General features: G+C 42.0%; 1 protein-coding gene and 1 long non-coding RNA gene across 5 annotated transcripts in view; one reads left to right on the forward strand and one right to left on the reverse strand.

Moving 5' to 3' along the window:
• Positions 1-19,634, forward strand: part of STON2 (stonin 2) — a 153,347-nt gene that overhangs the window by 126,665 nt on the left and 7,048 nt on the right. For 2 of the 4 annotated variants that reach the window (XM_059056068.2, XM_067027942.1), the window contains exons 5-6: positions 10,440-12,278; positions 18,009-18,211. In XM_059056068.2, the coding sequence (XP_058912051.1) occupies positions 10,440-12,278; positions 18,009-18,211 (2,042 nt within the window). Of the gene's footprint in view, positions 1-10,439; positions 12,279-18,008; positions 18,617-19,634 lie in introns of those variants that run through there. The other 2 variants (XM_067027940.1, XM_067027941.1) reach the window with 1 other exon arrangement.
• LOC136793774 (uncharacterized) overlaps positions 16,722-19,634 on the reverse strand; it is a 31,916-nt gene continuing 29,003 nt past the window's right edge. Inside the window, exon 2 of the long non-coding RNA XR_010839451.1 lies at positions 16,722-18,149. This is a non-coding gene — a long non-coding RNA (uncharacterized lncRNA). The remainder of the gene's footprint in view (positions 18,150-19,634) is intronic.

Here is a 19,634-nt window from a genome sequence, read left to right on the forward strand (position 1 = left end):
AGCTAGTGATGACCCTGGCATAGGTCAAGATCTCACAGGCAGCCCCTCTTCCTTCCATTGCTATGTATTTATTGGGCACCAAGAGTATAACCAAGAAAGGGACATCAAAAGACCTTTGTTGTGGTAGTGAGGTCACATAATCCTTGGCCCTGACAGCAACTCCAATAGTTATTTCTTTAGGTCAGTTTTATAATTTTTGCAGAATTGGAAGACTGGTTTTAAAACTTTCTAGAGAGGAAGGTGGGTGGTGGTCAAGTCATGCTTAGCTAGACTCAAAGCAACATGGAAAGGCCAGGATAGGTTGTTGGCATGGCCACCAGGGAGCTGGAGCATGTAAGAGTCAATTCTTGCCCAAATAATGGGAGAGTTTAAGGGAGTAATAGATCCTTCTTATTTGCCAAAGTACCTTTCCCTTTGGACTGACAACCAAGGCCATTTTTCTGGTTACAATGGCCAACGCTTACAGAGGACAGGGAAGAGGTGATAGCTTTGTGTGTGCGTGCACCCATGCTGAGTATTTGAAATATGCATAATGCACTGAACTAGCCTTCTCCAAATGTTGGGTCATGATCTCCAAAGGTTTGATCGTGAGCCTGTAATATTTGTATGTTTATAAATATAATATATTATAAATATATTTATAAATTACAAACAAGTATTTTAGTATATGGTTTCTAACATATAAACAACAGTTAGAAATGTTTAAAGGATGGGTTAAAAAATCAACAATCCAAAAAAGAGGGGATATATATATATATACATATAGCTGATTCACTTTGCTGTACAGTAGAAACTAACACAACATTGTAAAGCAACTCTACTCCAATAAAAATTAATTAAAAAAAAAAGTCAACAAAAATAGAAGTTCTGATATTTTCTCCCTCCACCCCAGTGGATCATCCTGTACCTCCTTGGGTGCGCTGCTCTCCTTTGGGGACTGCTTCTCTGGAATACTGCCCAGCAATTACAGAGGCAATTCTTAGGGGTAATAGAAAGTTGCATGTCCTATCTTGACCAAAGTGTACTCATGACTTAGCACTTCTGTTATGTGGTAGATTCTAGTGCTGTTTTGTTATAATCACAGTGACTTCATGAATGCAGACTCTCACATCTCTTGTACTTCCCAAGCCTTTGCAATCATTATGGAAAGCTTTGGATTCATGGACTCATAACCTGCAACAAACATTCTTCTTTCTTTCTCCATCCCACACTTCCCCTTGATTCTAATGAAACTTCAAAGGCATTTTTTCCTCCCACTTCTTCCCCTCTCTCCTCTTTTTTGCTTCCTTAAGAATTCTGAAATAATAATAATATTTACCTATTTTTATTGTGATAGCTAACATTGATTGTGCTACAGGTTAATTAAATTCAATGTCCTTTAACGATCTCTGTTACCCTCACAACAACTCTACAAAGTGGGTACTGTTATTATTCCCCCTTAAGAGGTGATAAATACGAAGTTTAGAGAGGGTTAAGGACTGTTCACACAGTTTTCTAAAGCAGGGCCAGGTCAATTTGACTCCAGAGCCCAAGTCCAAGCTTTCCCCTCTGCTGCCTGCCTGCAGTGGCACAAGATAGGTGGTGAGGACAAGCATGGGGCCTGGAGCTCAAGCCAGCATTAGTACAAAAGCCACTTTTAAGCTGTCTTTTCTATTATGGGCCTTGTGTCCCCCCAGGAGACACTGGTGTATATATGCTGGATGGTGAGGGTCCTGGAGCAAGTCAGGAAAAGTACTGAGTCTGTGTATGAATCATCTGGAAATAGCTTTTCACTCTGTTTGCCTTATGAGTTCTTCTGAAAAACTTGACAGCTTCAGGAGTACAAAGAGATCTCTACCTGCTAGAATAAATCTGTTGTCATGCTAGAAATTAGTTGTTTTCCTACTAGATTATTTTAAACTGACATGTTTACAGTTTATAAATCGCACCTACTTGTCAGTCTGTAAGAATGTCTCCTTTGATCTTGATAACTAAAAGGGAGCTGGACAAGTACTGAGATGAAATCAAATTACCTACTCGAAATTCATTTGAAAAGAAGTGGCTTACTGCACACAGGAGCTGTTTGGTTATTTTGTTGTTGTTGCCATTGCTGGAAAATCCACATAAAGAGCAGTGAGCTTTGGGTAATATAGGTGAAAGGAGATCATTTGTATGGATCCTTTCAGCTTGCAAGAATTGCCCCTAACCTTTCTATGGGTGACCTTAGCCCAGCTGACTATACCCCCATCCCAACAGACCTTTTGAACTCCTCCTGGAAGGTGTGTCATATAGCCTAGCCAAGTTAACAAATGGAAGATAGGCCTGATACAGACTCAGTCAGAATGGCTGCTCTTCTCATTCCCAATAAATACACATGTAGACAAGCAAATGTAATAATGCACGAGAGCCCCCAGCGCTGTTTCTTTGCCCCCGACCAAATTTACAGAATCAGCTGTGGAGAAGTAGCACTTCCCATCGCTAAGGTTCAAAATGATCAGACTTTGAATCAGACTTGAATCACAGTAGAATGGCTCTGCCTGTAACTGTTTCAGGACAGGGAAGGGAAAGAAGGCATTGCTGTGTGTGCTTCAAGTGTGTAAGTTCACCAGGGTTAGAGACTCCCAAGCTCCACCCCCAGAATAAGTAGGCAGGGGTCCATGCCCATGCAGTGGACGTCAGAGTTAGAAGTATTACATGTAAAGAGGATGATGAGTCCCAGCTCTGGAGGGGCACAGACTGATTGGCAGGACATTAGCACCAGTTAAAAGTAGACCCATGTATTGAAGGGAGCAGAGAGGGAGATGACAAAGCCATTGGTGAGACTGAAACCTCTAGGTTAATTCCATTTGGCCGCTTTGACATCCTCTCTGAGGCATAGTTCCGTTTTCAGTCACTCACCAACATAACCAGGGGCGCAGTCAAGCCCTTATCCTTGGGTGCTCCCTAATCCTGCATAAGTCTGGTCCTTCTCTCTGTTTCTGACTATTGCAGTTAAGAAACGGTAAAAGTAGCAAGATGTGTCTTTCCCTTCCTCAGAAGTTCCAGGATTTGGGGATCATTCTGCGAAACGTGAAACCTGATTTTACCTGTTCATATAAGAGTGATGAGGCTCTTAAAAACTGAGATCTCTGACCAAACACAGCAGCACGGTTTAGTCCCTTTTCACCCTAATTTAGGGCATACTGATTCACCCTAGTTCTTCACTCAAGTCCAGGACCTTGTCTGTTCCCTCACCCGCTTAGGGGTCCAGTGGTTCCTTGGAGCTTACAAACGTCCTGGCTTGTTGCTGCGGTGTGTCCTCACGTGGTGACCAGGCGAATAGTGAGTAAGGACCTGGGGGCACCCGCAAGTGAGACTTCCAGTGTGGCAGTGGGACAGGCAGTCCCGGGGAGTGACCTGTCCTGGTCACAGTAAGGGCATGAGCACTGTAGGTTTGCCACTGTTTCTAGGAGCTTCCCCAGTGCCCCTCCAGGCAGTCATTTTCCTGGTCCCCAGCACTGGCACTTCCTAGGCCTGAGAACTATGCTCAAATCAGAGTCAGGATGAAGACCCCTTTTTTCCATTGCCTCTACCATACGTTCTCCCTGACAGTAACATCTGGATGCGACCCCCTTCTCTTTTAAGCTCCTGAACCAAAAGAGCCCCTTCCACTATCTTGTAACATCATAGAAGAGTTTGACGGGCCATTAAGCAGAGAGTTTCACAGTCCATCCAAAAGGGCTCAGACCCTAGAAACTCCTCTTTGTTTACTCCTCTTTGGTGGGCTCGGGAAATAGTTTAGGATGGGAAGGAAATGCAGGGGGCTTTTTGCTATGGCAATAAGAAATAAATAAAACACAGGTTAGGTTAGGTCAGCAGTATCATCACTAGTTAGGTCTTTGAGATGCCCTGATATATAAAATGTTAAGAAATTAATATACGTTAAGAGATTAATTTATTAAATGGATTGCCAGTTTTTCAATTTACCGTAGATATTGGAATCCAGCCCTGCCCCTTGCCTATGACCTCTGCTGGGGAACTGAAGTGGGCGCTGTCAGACAACAGCAAGGGGTTACAGTGGGATCTCTGCCCAGGTGGGAGAATAGAGCCTTCATCTAAGACAACATAAGAAGCTGATATCAGAAAGGCAAATTAAGCCAGGGAAACCAGTAAGCCAGTTGAGTGGAAGTTCAGTTATTAGAGGAAGAAGCCAAAAGCAGGGATCCAAAGGTTGAATATTGAAGAAGCCATGGGGAAATGGGCAATGGTAAAACAGGCAAAAGTTTAGAACCAGATTTTAAAAATTTAGAACAGACTAGGCACATACAAGATATTGGGGATGTTCCTGGGCCATTCATCAAACTTAAAGTCTGATGCTTGCTTTTATGAGAAAAAAAAAAAAGGGATGATGAAATGTATTAGGTCAGTCTTGATAAGCAGGGAGGGAGCTGGCAGGGTGAGCTGGACCAGTCATTTGAAGGTGCTCAGTACTGCTTCTTAGGTCCTCTTAGCAAATAAAAACCAGAATGCAGTGTAAAATGTTCTTGATAGGGATTCTGTCAAGTAGTGGTTAAGTGGTAGTTTGATGAATTGACTTCTTCACTTTGGGGATATCTCTGACGAGCATCAAAGCATCCCCTCTCCACGACAATTCGAAGGACAGATAAAGAGACTCAGACCCTCTGACTCTCCTTTTTATCAGTGTATTGTGATGATTAAGCAGGTCTCAGCTTATTTAATCCAAGTTAGAAGCTCCCTTGATGAGGTTCAGATGAGTAACTCTTTTCTCTCATCCATACACATGTTCACATTATCAGGGGAAGACTTTATGCCCAGACGCTTCCCTGTATAAGTGTCAATCCTGTTTAGTTAGCTTCTTTTCTACCACTGAACAATGCTCCTAAAAAGTTGTGTGTCAAGATGACTCTTGCCAATCTCAAAGGTAAATTAACCAGATTTTAATCTAATGAACAAGCATTAAGAAGTTACCAGTTAATGAATATTAAAAGTGGGACTTGACTTTTTTTTTTTTTTTTTTGCGGTACGCGGCCCTCTCACTATTGCGGCCTCTCCCGTTGCAGAGCACAGGCTCCGGACGCGCAGGCTCAGCGGCCATGGCTCACGGGCCTAGCTGCTCCGCGGCATGTGGGATCTTCCCGGACCAGGGCACAAACCCGTGTCCTCTGCATCGGCAGGCGGACTCACAACCTCTGCACCACCAGGGAAGCCCGGGACTTGACTTTTAATTTCATCTTAGGCAGTTGAATTAAACACGCTGAGCCTTGGTCTTCTCAGCAAAATGAAGGGGTCAAGTTTTATTATTTCTAAAATCTCTTCAAGCCCGAAAATTCTGTGTTCCTCCTCTTGCTTTGCAGATTACTACACAAATATTTAAGTGCCTACTGTGCATCTGAGTCTGCTCATACAGCGTATGCTCTCTTGCAACAGTGACTGTTGTGTTGACAAAACCACAATATTCTAAGAGTATTTGTTCTCGCCACTGCTCATAAATTCCAGCGAACAGCTCTCAATAAGTTTTCTGCACTTGTCATTGCATTTAACAAACTGGGTTAAGAAATGGGGGAGGAAGATGGCAGACTGTCAGCTGTATTCAAAATATCATATTATCTGATTTTTTTCCCCCATAGTGCTTACTTTTTCTTCGGTTTGGTGGTTTTGATTGCCATTGTAATCAATTAATTTAATCTTAGTGGTATTTAAAATAGTGGTCTAACATTAAAAGAAACCACCGTTTCTCTTTAGTTTGCATCAGTAAAGGCATTAAGGAAGCTCTTAGGTACTGGAAATTCTCCCCATGGTGTAGACTAAGAACCTAATCTTCATCCATGGCTTTTATTCGGCAGAGGCCAACTCATAATACTAAAAGCAATATGGAAGAGAGAGTAAGTAAAATGATGCTGGAGTTTTGGTTATATTTTTTAATAAGTCAGTAAAACGGAATTGTGGATGACAGTTAATGTTCAGAAGATAATTAGTTTTTGCCGATTTCTTAGTGGAGAAATTTGCCAGACTTTTTTCCCCCCTTATTGTTTCCCTTACCAGCCACACCAGTCATAAGTGTCTTAGGAAAGATCTAACTGCTGCATTATCAACACGGACTACAGCGAAGTTGTTGGTTTTCTTGCTCTAAGGTTAATCAGTGGGAGGAATAAAGATAGGTTTTGACCTTTTAATGTTTCCTTATTTTGTAAGCAATAGAGCATTTTTTAAAAAGAAAGAATACAGATTTAGAATTTTAAAAATCACCTCTTACCCCACATGAGACATTTGTTTTCACATCAGAAAGCTTTTTAGTACATATATACACCTGATATCATTCATCTGTATCATTCCAGCAGCAGCAGCAGCAGTAGTTATAGCAGCTAACATCTACTGAACATTTATTATTTGTCAAACACAATTCTAACATCTGTATTAAATTTTCACAGCAACCCTGTTAGGTAGGATTTAATATTCTTCTAGTTTCATAGGTGGGAAAGCTGAGACGCAGAGAAATTAAACAACTTGCCCAAAGTCACATAGCTAATGAGCTGCAGGCACGGAATTGAAACCCAGGCAGTCTGACTCCACACTGTAGGCTCTTTCACTCAACATTATATATCATGATCAGCTTCCAGTGAATTAACATCATCAACAGCATTGTCTTGATTGATGCATGAGATTCCATTTTAGGTGTATAACAGTTGATATAACCAATCTCCCATTATTGGACATTTGTTTCCAATTTTTCCATGATACAAACACTGCTATGATAAACATACCGCTATATACATCATTACATGTCTGTCTTGTTCTTTCCTTAGATAAAGCCTATAAGTAGAATTCTTGGATTATTTTTTTTGAGACTTTTGTACAAATTTTCAAATTGCCTTCCAGAAAGATTTCTTTTTAACACTTACATTATAGAGTGTAATTTACCACGTGTCACCAGTAATGATTATTATTCTTTCTAAATCTTTGTCTCTCTGACACAGGGAGAATTGTATTTATTCTTTTTTTTAAAAAAAAAGTTTATTTATTTTTAATTTTGTTTATTTTTGGCTGCGTTGGGTCTTAGTTGTGGCACGTGGGATCTTTCGTCGTAGCGTGCGGGCTTCTCTCTCTTTCTAGTTGTGGCACGCAGGCTCCAGAGCACGTGGGCTCTGTAGTTTGTGGCACTTGGGCTCTCTAGTTGAGGCGCACGGGCTTAGTTGCCCCGCGGCATGTGGGATCTTAGTTCCCTGACCAGGGATCAAACCGCATCCCCTGCATTGGAAGGCGGATTCTTTACCACTGGACCACCAGGGAAGTCCTGTATTTATTCTTTTATAAGGTTAAACTCTTTTTTCCAAAGAGTTATTAGATATTTATATTTCTTCATTAGTGAATAGTCTGTTTCCATCCTATTTTATTGCGAGGGTGTATCATTTTTATTAAGGATACACTGTCATTATATATTAAAGAGGTCGAATTTTTGTCTTATATGATACAAATATTTTCCCCCAGAAATTTTACATACAGATTGTCATTTTTTTATACGTGAAAGTCTCAAAGACCATCCTTTAATAAAAAGAGGCTCAGAAAATAGATGACTTAACCGTTATAAAAACAATTGAGGATGTCCTTCAGTCAGTGATAAATGAAAAAAAATTAAGAATTCACCAATAGGGAAGTCAGTGTTAACAGGAGATAATTTTTAAAAGTACTATTTGGCAGTCCTTAGGTTCACCTCAAGAAATGCTTTATTTTCATATGAAAATATGAACCACTATGACCTATATGAACTATGGATCACTTTTGCTTTTCATCTATAAAAGTGTCTTTATTAAGATATTTTTTCTTTATAAATGATTTTGTAGAAAAACAAATTCTCATTTTCAGAAATTTGACCTATACCCCACTATCATCCCAAAGGATGGATTTTAAAACAGGTTGTAATCATGGAAGATGAAAATGCCAAAGGAGAGACTTTATAACAGTCTTTTGAAACTTTTTTATGGCTGTCTAAGAGAATGTAAATCTCTAGAAATTAATTTAATTCAAAAAATTTCCCCCCAAATTTAAAGATACTTCATTTAAATTGTATTATGAGTCAAATGCTTCACAGCTGTTTAGGACTTGGTGTGATCTCAAGTAACTTGGCTTAAAAACAAATTTACTGTAAGAAAATTATCTTCAATGGAGACAAAGCCCTTTTCCCCCCCTTGTTTTGGTTTGGGAGAGGAAGATGAGAAGTGTTATTTTGGGGACAAGTCTCCCAACAGAAGAGAATCCTTTAGCAGCAAGAATAAACAGCTTTGGCAGAAAGCCACCCTCCAAAGGAAAAGGACTTAGGGCACATTTTGAACTAGGGAGTAGTAATGAGCTCCAAGGCAAAAAGGATATCCCTGGTACAAGGGGTGGGTCAATACAAGACTGTCTGGGTGGAAATACTGCTTACAAAAGCTCCACAGAGCTGCTTCATTAGAAAGTGATGCATTTTGCGATACACCCCTTTGCCAGTTCTCTGGGGAGGATTAGTTACTGTTCCAAGGAAGTGATTGTATTTTACTCAGGGCCACATTGTTCCCTTTAGGCTTCATTACAACAACAGCAACAGCAGTTGTAGTAGTAATAAAATATACACTCCTACAAACCTGGATTGTTTTCTGACCCTTTTCCCTTCATTTTCTAGAAATAAATCACCTACGCATCTACAAAAGTGGATTAATGATTAATTTGAAGGAGAGTCTCATCTTTAATTTTAAAACGCTTTGAAATTCTTTTGTGATGCTGCATATATAGAAAATACTTTTTGCTCATTATATTTCTGGGGCGAGTGTGGGTATGTATGTCTGCTCACTCATGCATGTATTTAGCTTATATTTTCAAACTGATGTTTTCAGTAGAGGTAATTGCTATTTGTTTGAATAAATATACTCTGAGAGATGGATGAGAGAGGCAGCCATCCCATCCATGTGTAATTACATGTTTAATTATATGTGACATTGCTGATTTGGTGCAGTTGGATATGATATTTGTGAAGATTTAGCAGGATGGTAAGAAAAGTCAACTATTTGACTTAACCATTTGAGTATTCATTTCTCTTTGATTCCAAATTTCTGGCAGTAAAAACGGCGGAATGGCGGCAGAGATCCCCATACACTTTCCTCCAGAGACAGAGAGAATAGAATTGCTCCAAAGCAAAGTTTCTTTTCTCACTCATTCAATGAACAATCCTTCACTGAGCATTTACTATATGCCAGATACAGATTTGTTTTCTGTGCCATTCCTTACTCAGAATCCACTCCTTGCTTTATAAAGGCCTCATTTCCTCCTCCTTCCCATAACCCCAGGAGACACACAGCGTCTTTACTGAAAAGGTCTGGGTCTTCCCTGCATCGAAACTCAACTCCTGTATCTCCTTCCTCGAAGGCCCTGCTAGGGTGGAGTTTTATTTGTAATAATCTTTTTTTCCCCATAAATTAAACCCCAAGATGGAAAAGTATTTTAGAGAAAAAAAGAAGAGATTAATATCAAGAGCATTTTCTCATGTTATACATACTTGTAAACATTTTAATGGCTGTGTGTTATTCCATTGTATGCCTCAATTTCTTAATGTTCACCCAAAACTTGGTTCCTAATTTGGATTTATTTCCTTACGGTGAGATTACTAAGTCATTGTTCATGAATATTTGTAAGACCCTTAATACAAATTGCCAAACCATTTTCAGAGAGTTTTTAGCAACTTATGGTCCCATTAAGGGCCTATTTACTGTTCATATTATATAGCACCTTTACCCTCATCGAATACTAAAACTTAAAAAATCTTCACTGATTTTTGGGGTTTAATTTATGTTTTTCTTATTACTAGTGAGACTGAACATTTTCTACATGGTTATTAGACATTTTTCCTTTCTCTTTCCTGGGTTGTCTGTATATGTCCTTTTCCTGTATTTCAAGTTTTTGTATTTTTGTTATTCACTTGTGTAAATTTATTTCATATTAAGGATGTTAACATTTTATCTTTAATATTTATTTACCACATTTGGGTAAACGTCTCTCCGATTACATTATTTGCAATCATATTATCACTTAGAGCATATGGCTTATTTTGTTCAGTGATATCAGCTTTATATCACTTTATGTAGGAGGCAGTTTTCAATGTTTAAAAATATAAGAATACATACCTTAGAGTCAAGAAAAAAAATATATTCCAGAAACTTCAATAAAATAAAGGGAGAATGTATAAGAGTTAAATTGCAAGGGACCTGGGTCCTATCAGTGCTTCTGTATTGACATTTGTATTCTTACTGCTTATTACAAAACTGGTGTGCTTATTACAAAACTGTGAGAGCTGTGCCCAGACGAAACACTTGAGGACAAGTAATGAAAAGCTTTGGAATTTACTGGATTCCAGATAAAATTCTAGTCATCCCTCATTCCTATACCTCTAGAGGCCCTGAATAGCAACCCCTCATATGTTCTCCTTTTCCTTTTAGACAATTCTTCCTCTCTTCAGGAAGATGAAGAGGTAGAGATGGAGGCCATCAGCTGGCAGGCCAGCAGTCCAGCTATGAACGGACACCCCGCCACTCTAGTGACCCCTGCTCGTTTCCCTAGCTGGGTCACTTTCGATGACAATGAAGTCAGCAGCCCTTTGCCACCAATCACCTCTCCTCTGAAGCCGAAAACACCCCCTCTTGCATCTGTGATCCCAGATGTACCTTATAACTCAACTGGGTCATTTAAGAAGAGGGAACGTCCCAAGAGCGCTTTGATGAACGTCTCCAAAGTTCAGAAGCTGGACATTTCCTCCTTAAACCATCCACCTTCCGTGCCTGAGGCTCCTCTTTGGAGGGCAACCAATCCTTTTCTGAATGAGACTCTACAGGATGTACAACCCTCCCCTATAAACCCCTTCCGCGCTTTCTTTGAGGAGCAGGAGAGGCGCTCCCGAGAAGATTCCATGTCTGGTACCACAGGCAAAAGCCAAAGAGATTCTCTCATTGTCATCTACAAGGATGCCATCAGTTTTGATGATTCAAGCAAGAACCAGTCACACTCTGATGCTGTTGAGGAACTCAAACGACTCCAAATTGGGGATCCCGATCACTTAGGGAGTCCAACGCTCCCTGATGATGACCCGATAGCCTGGATTGAACTAGATGACCACCCACCAAGCTCCCCACCGTCCCAGCCCAGGGATGGGTGGCCCATGATGCTTAGGATCCCTGAGAAGAAAAACATCATGTCCTCTAGGCACTGGGGACCCATCTACATCAAACTGACAGACAGCGGGTATCTGCAGCTGTATTACGAGAAGGGCTTAGAAAAGCCATTCCGCGAGTTCAAGCTGGAGATCTGCCATGAGGTTTCAGAGCCCCGGCTCCAAAACTACGATGAGAACGGCAGGATCCACAGCTTGCGGATAGACCGCGTCACCTACAAGGAGAAGAAGAAATACCAGCCTAAACCTGCCGTGGCCCATGTGGCCGAGAGGGAGCAAGTGATTAAGCTGGGTACCACCAACTACGACGACTTCCTGAGCTTCATCCGTGCCGTTCAGGACCGGCTCATGGACCTGCCGGTGTCGTCAATGGACTTGTGCACAGTTGGCTTGAACTACCTTGAAGAGGAGATTGCAGTGGATGTCCGAGATGAATTCTCCGGCCTTGTGAGCAAAGGAGACCACCAGATTCTCCAGCACCGGGTCTTGACACGGGTCCACATCCTGAGTTTCCTCTCTGGCCTTGCCGAGTGCCGCTTGGGTCTCAATGACGTCCTCGTCAAAGGGAGCGAAATCGTTTCCCGGCAAGACATCATGCCCACCACCACCACCAAGTGGATCAAGCTCCACGAGTGTCACTTTCACAGGTGTGTGGATGAGGACGTATTCAACAGCTCACGGGTTATTCTGTTCAACCCTTTGGACGCCTGCCGACTTGAGCTAATGAGGTTCAGGACGGTATTTGCCGAGAAGACCTTGCCTTTCACACTCAGGACTGTGGCAAGCATCAGTGGGGCAGAGGTGGAGGTGCAGAGCTGGCTGAGGATGTCATCTGGCTTCTCCTCTAACTGGGATCCTCTCACTCAGGTTCCCTGTGAGAATGTGATGGTTCGCTACCCTGTGCCCAGCGAGTGGGTGAAAAACTTCCGCCGGGAAAGCGTCCTGGGGGAAAAGTCTCTGAAAGCCAAAGTGAACCGGGGGGCAAGTTTTGGCTCCGCTAGCTTGTCTGGCTCGGAGCCTGTCATGAGAGTGACTCTGGGAACTGCGAAGTATGAGCATGCCTTCAACTCCATTGTGTGGAGGATAAACCGACTGCCTGACAAAAACTCAGGTAGGCAGAGCTTTCTCTTCTGTGAAAACCGGCTGTGAAAGAGCTGGGATCAAAGTTCCACGTTCTCTTTCCCTATGAAGTGCTGGGTTTTGTTATGTGATAGGAAAGATGACCGGGAGGGATGGGAGAATGGAGGACCAGAAAAGCAAAAATATTTGAGCAAAGTACTTAACAAACATGCATGACCCAGTTCCCTCCATCTTTCTACTCTCCTACCGTCACACTTCTTCCGTAAAACGATGCGTTCTTCTTCTCAGCTGGGCTGCTAAGCAGGTTTCCAAGGCAGCTTATGATTCTGTATTCTTTTCTGACTCATTAAAGTTTTATCTGGTGTTGGAAGCTATCCTTTTCCAGATCCTAGAAGGCTTCTGGGTTTTGAAGAGATAGATGTCTGTGCCCCAAGTATAGGTAAAAGAGCCAGTTTATGGCCAATCGTGTGTACAGGACAGGCCAAGAGTTAGCTTTGTGATTCCAGTCACCCTGTGCAAGGCCTGTCAATCATAACATCCCAAGTTCAGAGCCAGGATCTGGAGATGGGGAAGGGGCCTCTGATCAGACTGAAGATCCAGCCAGGACATGAAGGTCCAAAAGGACAAAAAGTAAGGGAAGGGATGTTTAATTTAAACAAAGGAGACAGTTTACCAGCCCTAGCTGGTGGCCTGCTCACAGCTAGCAGGGGTGCTTCTGTGCTTGAGTGAGCCTGAGAGCAATGACTTTCCCCACAGGTCCGGTGAGATCTGGTGAAATGACAAAACTAAGGAGTAATCAAACCAGCTCTAATAGCTTTATTTCTTTCTTTCTTTTTTTTTTTTAAATTTCATTTATTTATTTATTTTTGGCTGTGTTGGGTCTTCGTTTCTGTGCGAGGGCTTTCTCTAGTTGCGGCAAGCGGGGGCCACTCTTCATCGCGGTGCGTGGGCCTCTCGCTGTCACGGCCTCTCTTGTTGCAGAGCACAGGCTCCAGACGCACAGGCTCAGTAGTTGTGGCTCACGGGCCTAGTTGCTCCGTGGGATGTGGGATCTTCCCAGACCAGGGCTCGAACCCGTGTCCCCTGCATTGGCAGGCAGATTCTCAACCACTGCGCCATCAGGGAAGCCCCAAATAGCTTTATTTCTTAGAGTAAGTCCAGGTGACCCCAGTGGCAGGCAATAAGCCCATGAGCCTGTGACCCTTTAAATCACATTTCTTCTTGTTTATAATAAACTTTGCTCATCTGTTAAAAAAGTGGGTATTGGGGCTAGAAAAAAAAAAAAAAGATAAAGAGAGAGGTTTGGAAAAACTGTTGGTTGAAGTCTTTCTCTTATGCAGATATTCTTTTTTCCATTCTCACTATTAAACCCTACCAGTATGTTTGGAGTCTTCATTTACTGTTCTGAGTATGGAGTGGCTGTGTTACCCTAAATGTAAAACAATGTTGAAGCCAAGAAGTGATACGATCTGGCCAGCTCCCCAGGCGGGCCAGGCAGTGGACACACACCAGGGCTTTCTTGTCAGACACTGGGTGTAGCAGTGCAAACTGAAGAGACAACTGGACCTCTGTGTTTGAGGCTGGATTTGCCACCCCCCTATTTCTAAACTGACAGAATTTTTAACAAAGTCTTCCTCTCTGAGCTTGCTTATTCATTTCCCTGAAATCAGCACTGTAGTCTCCTGGTGATAGCACTGATCTCTGCCTCCGCCATGAGGCCGATGTGAATTGAGGGCAGAAAGGAGAAACCCTCAGTTCTCCTTTGGCACCGATGCCCTTGAGAAGACAACTGAGGTAACGGGGAAAATTACTGTTTAAACCCGCAAGAGGCTTGACGTGAGAAAAGACCTCAGGTTTATGCTTACTGGAATGTTCGGCTCTGCAATTTACTAAGCATGTATTCAGATCACTTCATTATGGAATAATTGGATTTTCGAGCCGGAAAGGACCTTGGGGATAACTTAGTCAAACTTCTCCATTCCACAGATGAGAAAATTAAGGACTGGGAGTGACATGACTTCATCACATCCAGGGGTCTTTTTCCTCCACACCACAGCTGCCTCTTAGTAGATGACACAAAACAGACACAAACTCAAAATCACCTCCACCATGAGAACAGAGATTTGCAGTTTTCTCTGTGTACACACATACCTCATTTGTTTCAAAGTTCTTTCTGTCACATATTTAAAAGTACCACGTGAGGGGCTTTATAAGCAGCAAAGACTGACTGGCTTCTTTTAGCAGAAAGAAATAAATTGTTGGAAAGATATAGGTAGCTCACAGAACTGAAGGAACATGCAGGCTTCAGAAAGGATAGTTCTTGATAGCAGGAACTGTGGATGTCTCCTCAGGCTGCAGCCTTTGGGACAAACCATCACAGGCCATTTTCTGTCCTTGTGCCACTTCCTAAGAGTAAAAGCGGGGACAGGGCATTCTGACTGACATGACCACCAAGATGACATGTAGTGCTGGGGAAGAGTACTCCTCGAAGAGGAAGGAAAAAACAACAACAAAAACGATTGTTACCAGAATAAAAAGGGAGCAGATGCAGGGCATGGAATAAATAGTCCTCAGAGACCGCTTTCCTTAATGCTTCCCAGCGGGGTAGTGTTAGGTAGGATCAAGGCCAAGCAAATGCAGCCTATATACTACATACGTATTTCTAGATTACTGGAACCTTATTTGTGAGTGATTTTTAAAATACAGGACAGCAGAAGGATATTTGGGGATATTTCTCACTTAAACCTAGCCCCCGCGCTCAGTTACTGCTTTTGCTGTCAATCACGGCTGTATATTTTTAGACGTGAAATCCCCCCAAGAGCTTCTTATTCTACTTCTGGCCAATGGTATATTTCTGTTACCAGTTCAGGAAATGAAATTAATAGCACCCTCTTTCTGGAAACTTGAGATGTACAGGATCTGAATTCCAGTCAGAATGCAAGTTCTTACCATTGCTGGTGTTCTCTGTGCCCAGCCCCTGCCCTCCCCATCCACTGTTCCATCCACGAAGCCAGAGAACTGATGTCGATCGGTTAGTAACTGTCCCTTTTCCGAGCTCTTCTTAGTCTTGAGATAGCTTTGGGAAGGTGCCTTTTATAGGCCATTTTTCATAATCCTCACACCTCCATTTACAGTGAAAGAGGACTGCCCCTCTGCACATCTGCTCCCGCCTGCAGTGGCCCTGCAACCCTAGCCCCAACAGGTAGGATGGTCAGACTGCAGGGCAGCATGGGCCAGCAGGCTGGCATCCCGAGCTCTGTCAGCACCTCAAGCCTGCAACCACAGCAGGCTTATCCCAATCAAGCCATCAAAAGGCTAACAAGCTGCCATTGGATTCCAACATGGCTCCCACCAGCAGGGTCCCTCTATCTGTGCTCTCCCAGGACCCCTCCCGTCCTAATCCCAAGAGCTTTCCTTTAATCCTAGAAGGCACCAGAACAAGTTTCTGTGCTTTCCCAGATTGTCTGCCAGGAAACAAAACATTCTGTTCTGCATAGGTAGCTTTCTTTGCTGGAATTCCAGTTCTCATTAGATCAGGTGAAGAGAAAACAATTCCAATGTGATTCCCCTTTTATGGAAAACAGAAATCTGAATTTTAATATTAAATTTTCTCAGCTTCATCAAGGAAGATGACATAATGTGAGCTCATTAGTTCATTAACATGAATTAAATTATACTAGTTTTCAAAATTGTACTTCCCTATCTGTCCACTAGCCCTACACATCCATTAGCCGATGCTAGAACTCGAGAGAATGTTGCTTTCATAGAATTTGCTGTGAATACGCTTTGGTGGGGTGAGAAGAAGGGGGTCAGTTTTGTGGAAAGTTATGATTTCCAGTGTTCCAACAATGTGTAAATAAGGGTAATTAGATAAAACTGTTGTTCAGGTTGCTATTGAATTAAATTAAGAAACTCCTCTAAATACTTTGTAATGATCTAAATCTACAGCAATATATTGAGAGGAGTGTAGGACATAATTTGGAGTCAGTTAATGAGTTTTATTCCCAGTACTACAAGTTAATGGCTGTGTGACCTCAGGCAATTTACTTAAACCTTTCAGAGAAATCTCAAGTTTCCTCTTTTATAAAATAGGGTTATTAACACCTAGCTCATTAAGAATGGAATTAGTAATGTTTTTAAGTGTTTAGCACAGTCTCTGGCCTGTAATAAGTGTTTAGTAAGTGACAACTTTATAATTACATCTGTGGTACACAATTTTAAAAAACTGAATGGATTTATTTTCAAATAATGTAATTTTTACTACTACATATATCTTAAATTCCTTTCCTAAAAAACTGCAATTTTTTCAATTAATTTTCCAAAGTAAAGTAAAATTTTCCAAAAGAAAGACCCATTGAAATATGTTACATTTGTGAAACAGAGCAAAACAAATACTTCACTCTGTTGTTTTCTCCTTGGAGAGTAGGTGTGTATGTCCTCACGCTCTGAGATTAAAAAGTCCTGCCCAGACGGATAAAGGAAATCAAAACTGTTTATTTGGGGAAACTCAGACAACTAAGGGCTATTTCAGTTACATAATGAAGTCAGAGTCACACGGTTTATCCACAGTGAGTTGCTTTATGGGGTTTCTTACGGCTTCCTTTTTCTCCACCCCTGTAACCCTGCAAACCTGTCTTGAGGTTTGAGGACTGTGAGGTTATGACTCAGACAAATGGGTTAAGAACATCTGGGAGTCAGACTGCTGGGTCCAGTTCTTGGCTCTGCCACTTTCTAGCTATGACCTTGGGCAGTTGACCTTACCTCCCGAAGCCTTAGTTTCCTCATTTGTGCAAGGTAATAATTATGACCTCAAGGGACTGTTATGAAGATGCAGTGAGAGAATCTGCATAAAGCACTTAGCACAGTACTTGGCTAAGAGTTATCAACAAACGTTTCCTGTTACATCTGATGAACGACGATGGTGATCATCACGTCACAGAACTAAGTTCTGACTCTTTTCCCTCAAATAATCTAATAACAATCCTCAAATGAAAATCAAACCATAAGTTTGCCTTCCAAATACAGTAGAACTAGCCATAGATTTATAGAGTTAAATAGCAGTAAGGGACGATGCCTGGCATTATCCAGTCTACCCTTTTCCACGCCCCCCCACCCCCAACTCGCCACTTCACACAGGAATTGAGGCCTGGAGAGAACAAAAAGGACTTGGGTGTGGGATCTCTGCACTTGGGAGAGCTGCAGGTCAAACCCAGGTATCCTATTAGTCTGTGTTCTCTCCAGCGTTCCACATGCTTCCCTAAAGCATATATGCTGTTTCTAAGGGCTCTGTCATTTATATATGCCGTTCACCCAAAAAACATGCCAAAAGCATTTTTTAAAAAATATACAATGCTATTAAGAAAATTCATCTTCCAAAGGAAATTGATGATTTTGCTCCAGGTGGCTGTCTTTGATGTTTTATTAGGTGCTAAGTGCTGATCTCTTTTATTCCTTTCTGCCAATCTACAACCTCTATTTCATAGTATTTATGCTGTGTTCACATAGCACTCTGACCTGAGCAGGCAGAATGCACTCCATTTCTCAGGCCATGGGTTTTATTGCTAGGATACCAGGCTACTGGAGTCAGATAGTGTTATGTCAAAGGGTCTGAAGCACGTGCAGTGATTTCCGCCGAGGCAAATCCTCTGCTCAGAGTTGGATGCTCTTAAAGACTGCCAGGCCTCCTTTTGTTTATTACTGAGGCTCTTCCACTTCCTCCCCAAAGAACCTGAACTCTAGATTCTTTGTCCTTCCTTCATAGCTTCTGGGCACCCACACTGTTTCTTCTGCCATCTTGAACTTGGCTCTGACCGGGAAGTGCCTTCCAGATTTGCCAATCACATTAACGTTGAGTTCAGCATGCCTACAACTTCTGCCTCCAAAGCTGCCGTAAGATCCATCTCTGTGGAAGACAAGACGGACGTCAGGAAGTGGGTCAATTATTCTGCACACTACAGCTACAAGGTAGCCTCGGGAGGCGTCTGGCTAATGTTTCCAAGTCTGTCTGTTCACCCCCATGCCCTCCCCCTTCTCATTCCTTTTAGCAATGCCTGCCCAGGGTGCAGGGTGTTCTCCTACCACCTTGCAGGCGGTTTACCATGCACAGCTGGGGTTGAGTCTGCTCTCAGTTAAATGAATAATCTCTCTAGCAGGCAAGAGAAAGGTTGGAAAGAGAAGTACAGGCTGATGAAGGAGGAGTATATAATGTCTTTCAGTCATCATGAACAACAACAGAGTAATGGGGGTAATGGGATTATTATTACTCATTTGTCATATAATTTACGTGCAGGGGAGTGAGTTTGGAAGTGGAGGGAGGGTCAGGAAAATGCTAACCCAAAGCATATATTTCAGCTACAGGTATTGATGAAGTGGATCTAAATGAAGTTTACACAGTGAAGTATGACACTATGTATGACAGTATGACAGTATGTCATGTCACAGTGAAGTGTGACATATACCAAGTCGCACAACCTGGTCACTGGGCTATAACTGGACAAACTCAAAAGCCAGGCAAGCTTCTATAATAGTAACGGGATCAGGGCTGGGAAGGAGGAAATGAAGTTGGAGATTTCTGACATAAATAGTGATTGTATCCTGAGTAGTTCGAAATTTAATAGGAGGAGATTATATGCCAAATACAGAAAACAGGGGGTTGCTGAAGAAGGACTTGGCAAAGTGGTTTAATAATTTTCTATTTGTAATAACATCCTTAGATTTATATGATCATTTAATTGTTCTTTAAATATTTCCTTGTGTGATTTAAAACATTAAACTACCAAAAAGAACAAATACTCCATCTTGTGGCCAGGAAAAAACACAGCACTCTCCTCAAACATGACCCTAGTCAACTGTTCTGTCTTGAATTGTTTCCCTCATCATAAATATCCAAGTGGTATTGAGAAGAGAGGCTTTAATTATGAAACTCCTTCAGCTCAAAGGATTCCCTGCCTGATTTATCAAAGGCTTCAGATGAGGTATATCACTCTCAAGGCAAGATTCATTTATTAATCTCTTTAGAGTTACAGCTACAGTATTTTCCAAAAGCTATAGGCAGAACCGTAAACACTACAATACTTATCCATTTGGAGACTTTTTAAAGGGATAAAATAATGGAGAGTGTAAAGAGCCAGCTTCAAAGGAATTCATTCATTTGATAAACCTTTGTGATTGCCTGCTGTATGCCCATATTATTGGGGTACAATGGTGAACAAGGGCCTGCCCTGTCCTACGGAGTCTGTGGTGTAGTGGGTACAGGGTGTAGTGGGAATATACACAGGGGAGCACCTGACTCTACCTGGTGAGTCAAGAATAGCTTCACAGAAGAGGTGACCTTTGAGTAGCTGTGTAAGGCAAAGAATACGAATTTTCCAGGTGGACTGAGAGGGAG

The sequence above is a fragment of the Kogia breviceps genome, chromosome 3 (genome assembly GCF_026419965.1).
Source record: "Kogia breviceps isolate mKogBre1 chromosome 3, mKogBre1 haplotype 1, whole genome shotgun sequence".
In the NCBI taxonomy this organism is placed as follows: domain Eukaryota; kingdom Metazoa; phylum Chordata; class Mammalia; order Artiodactyla; family Physeteridae; genus Kogia; species Kogia breviceps.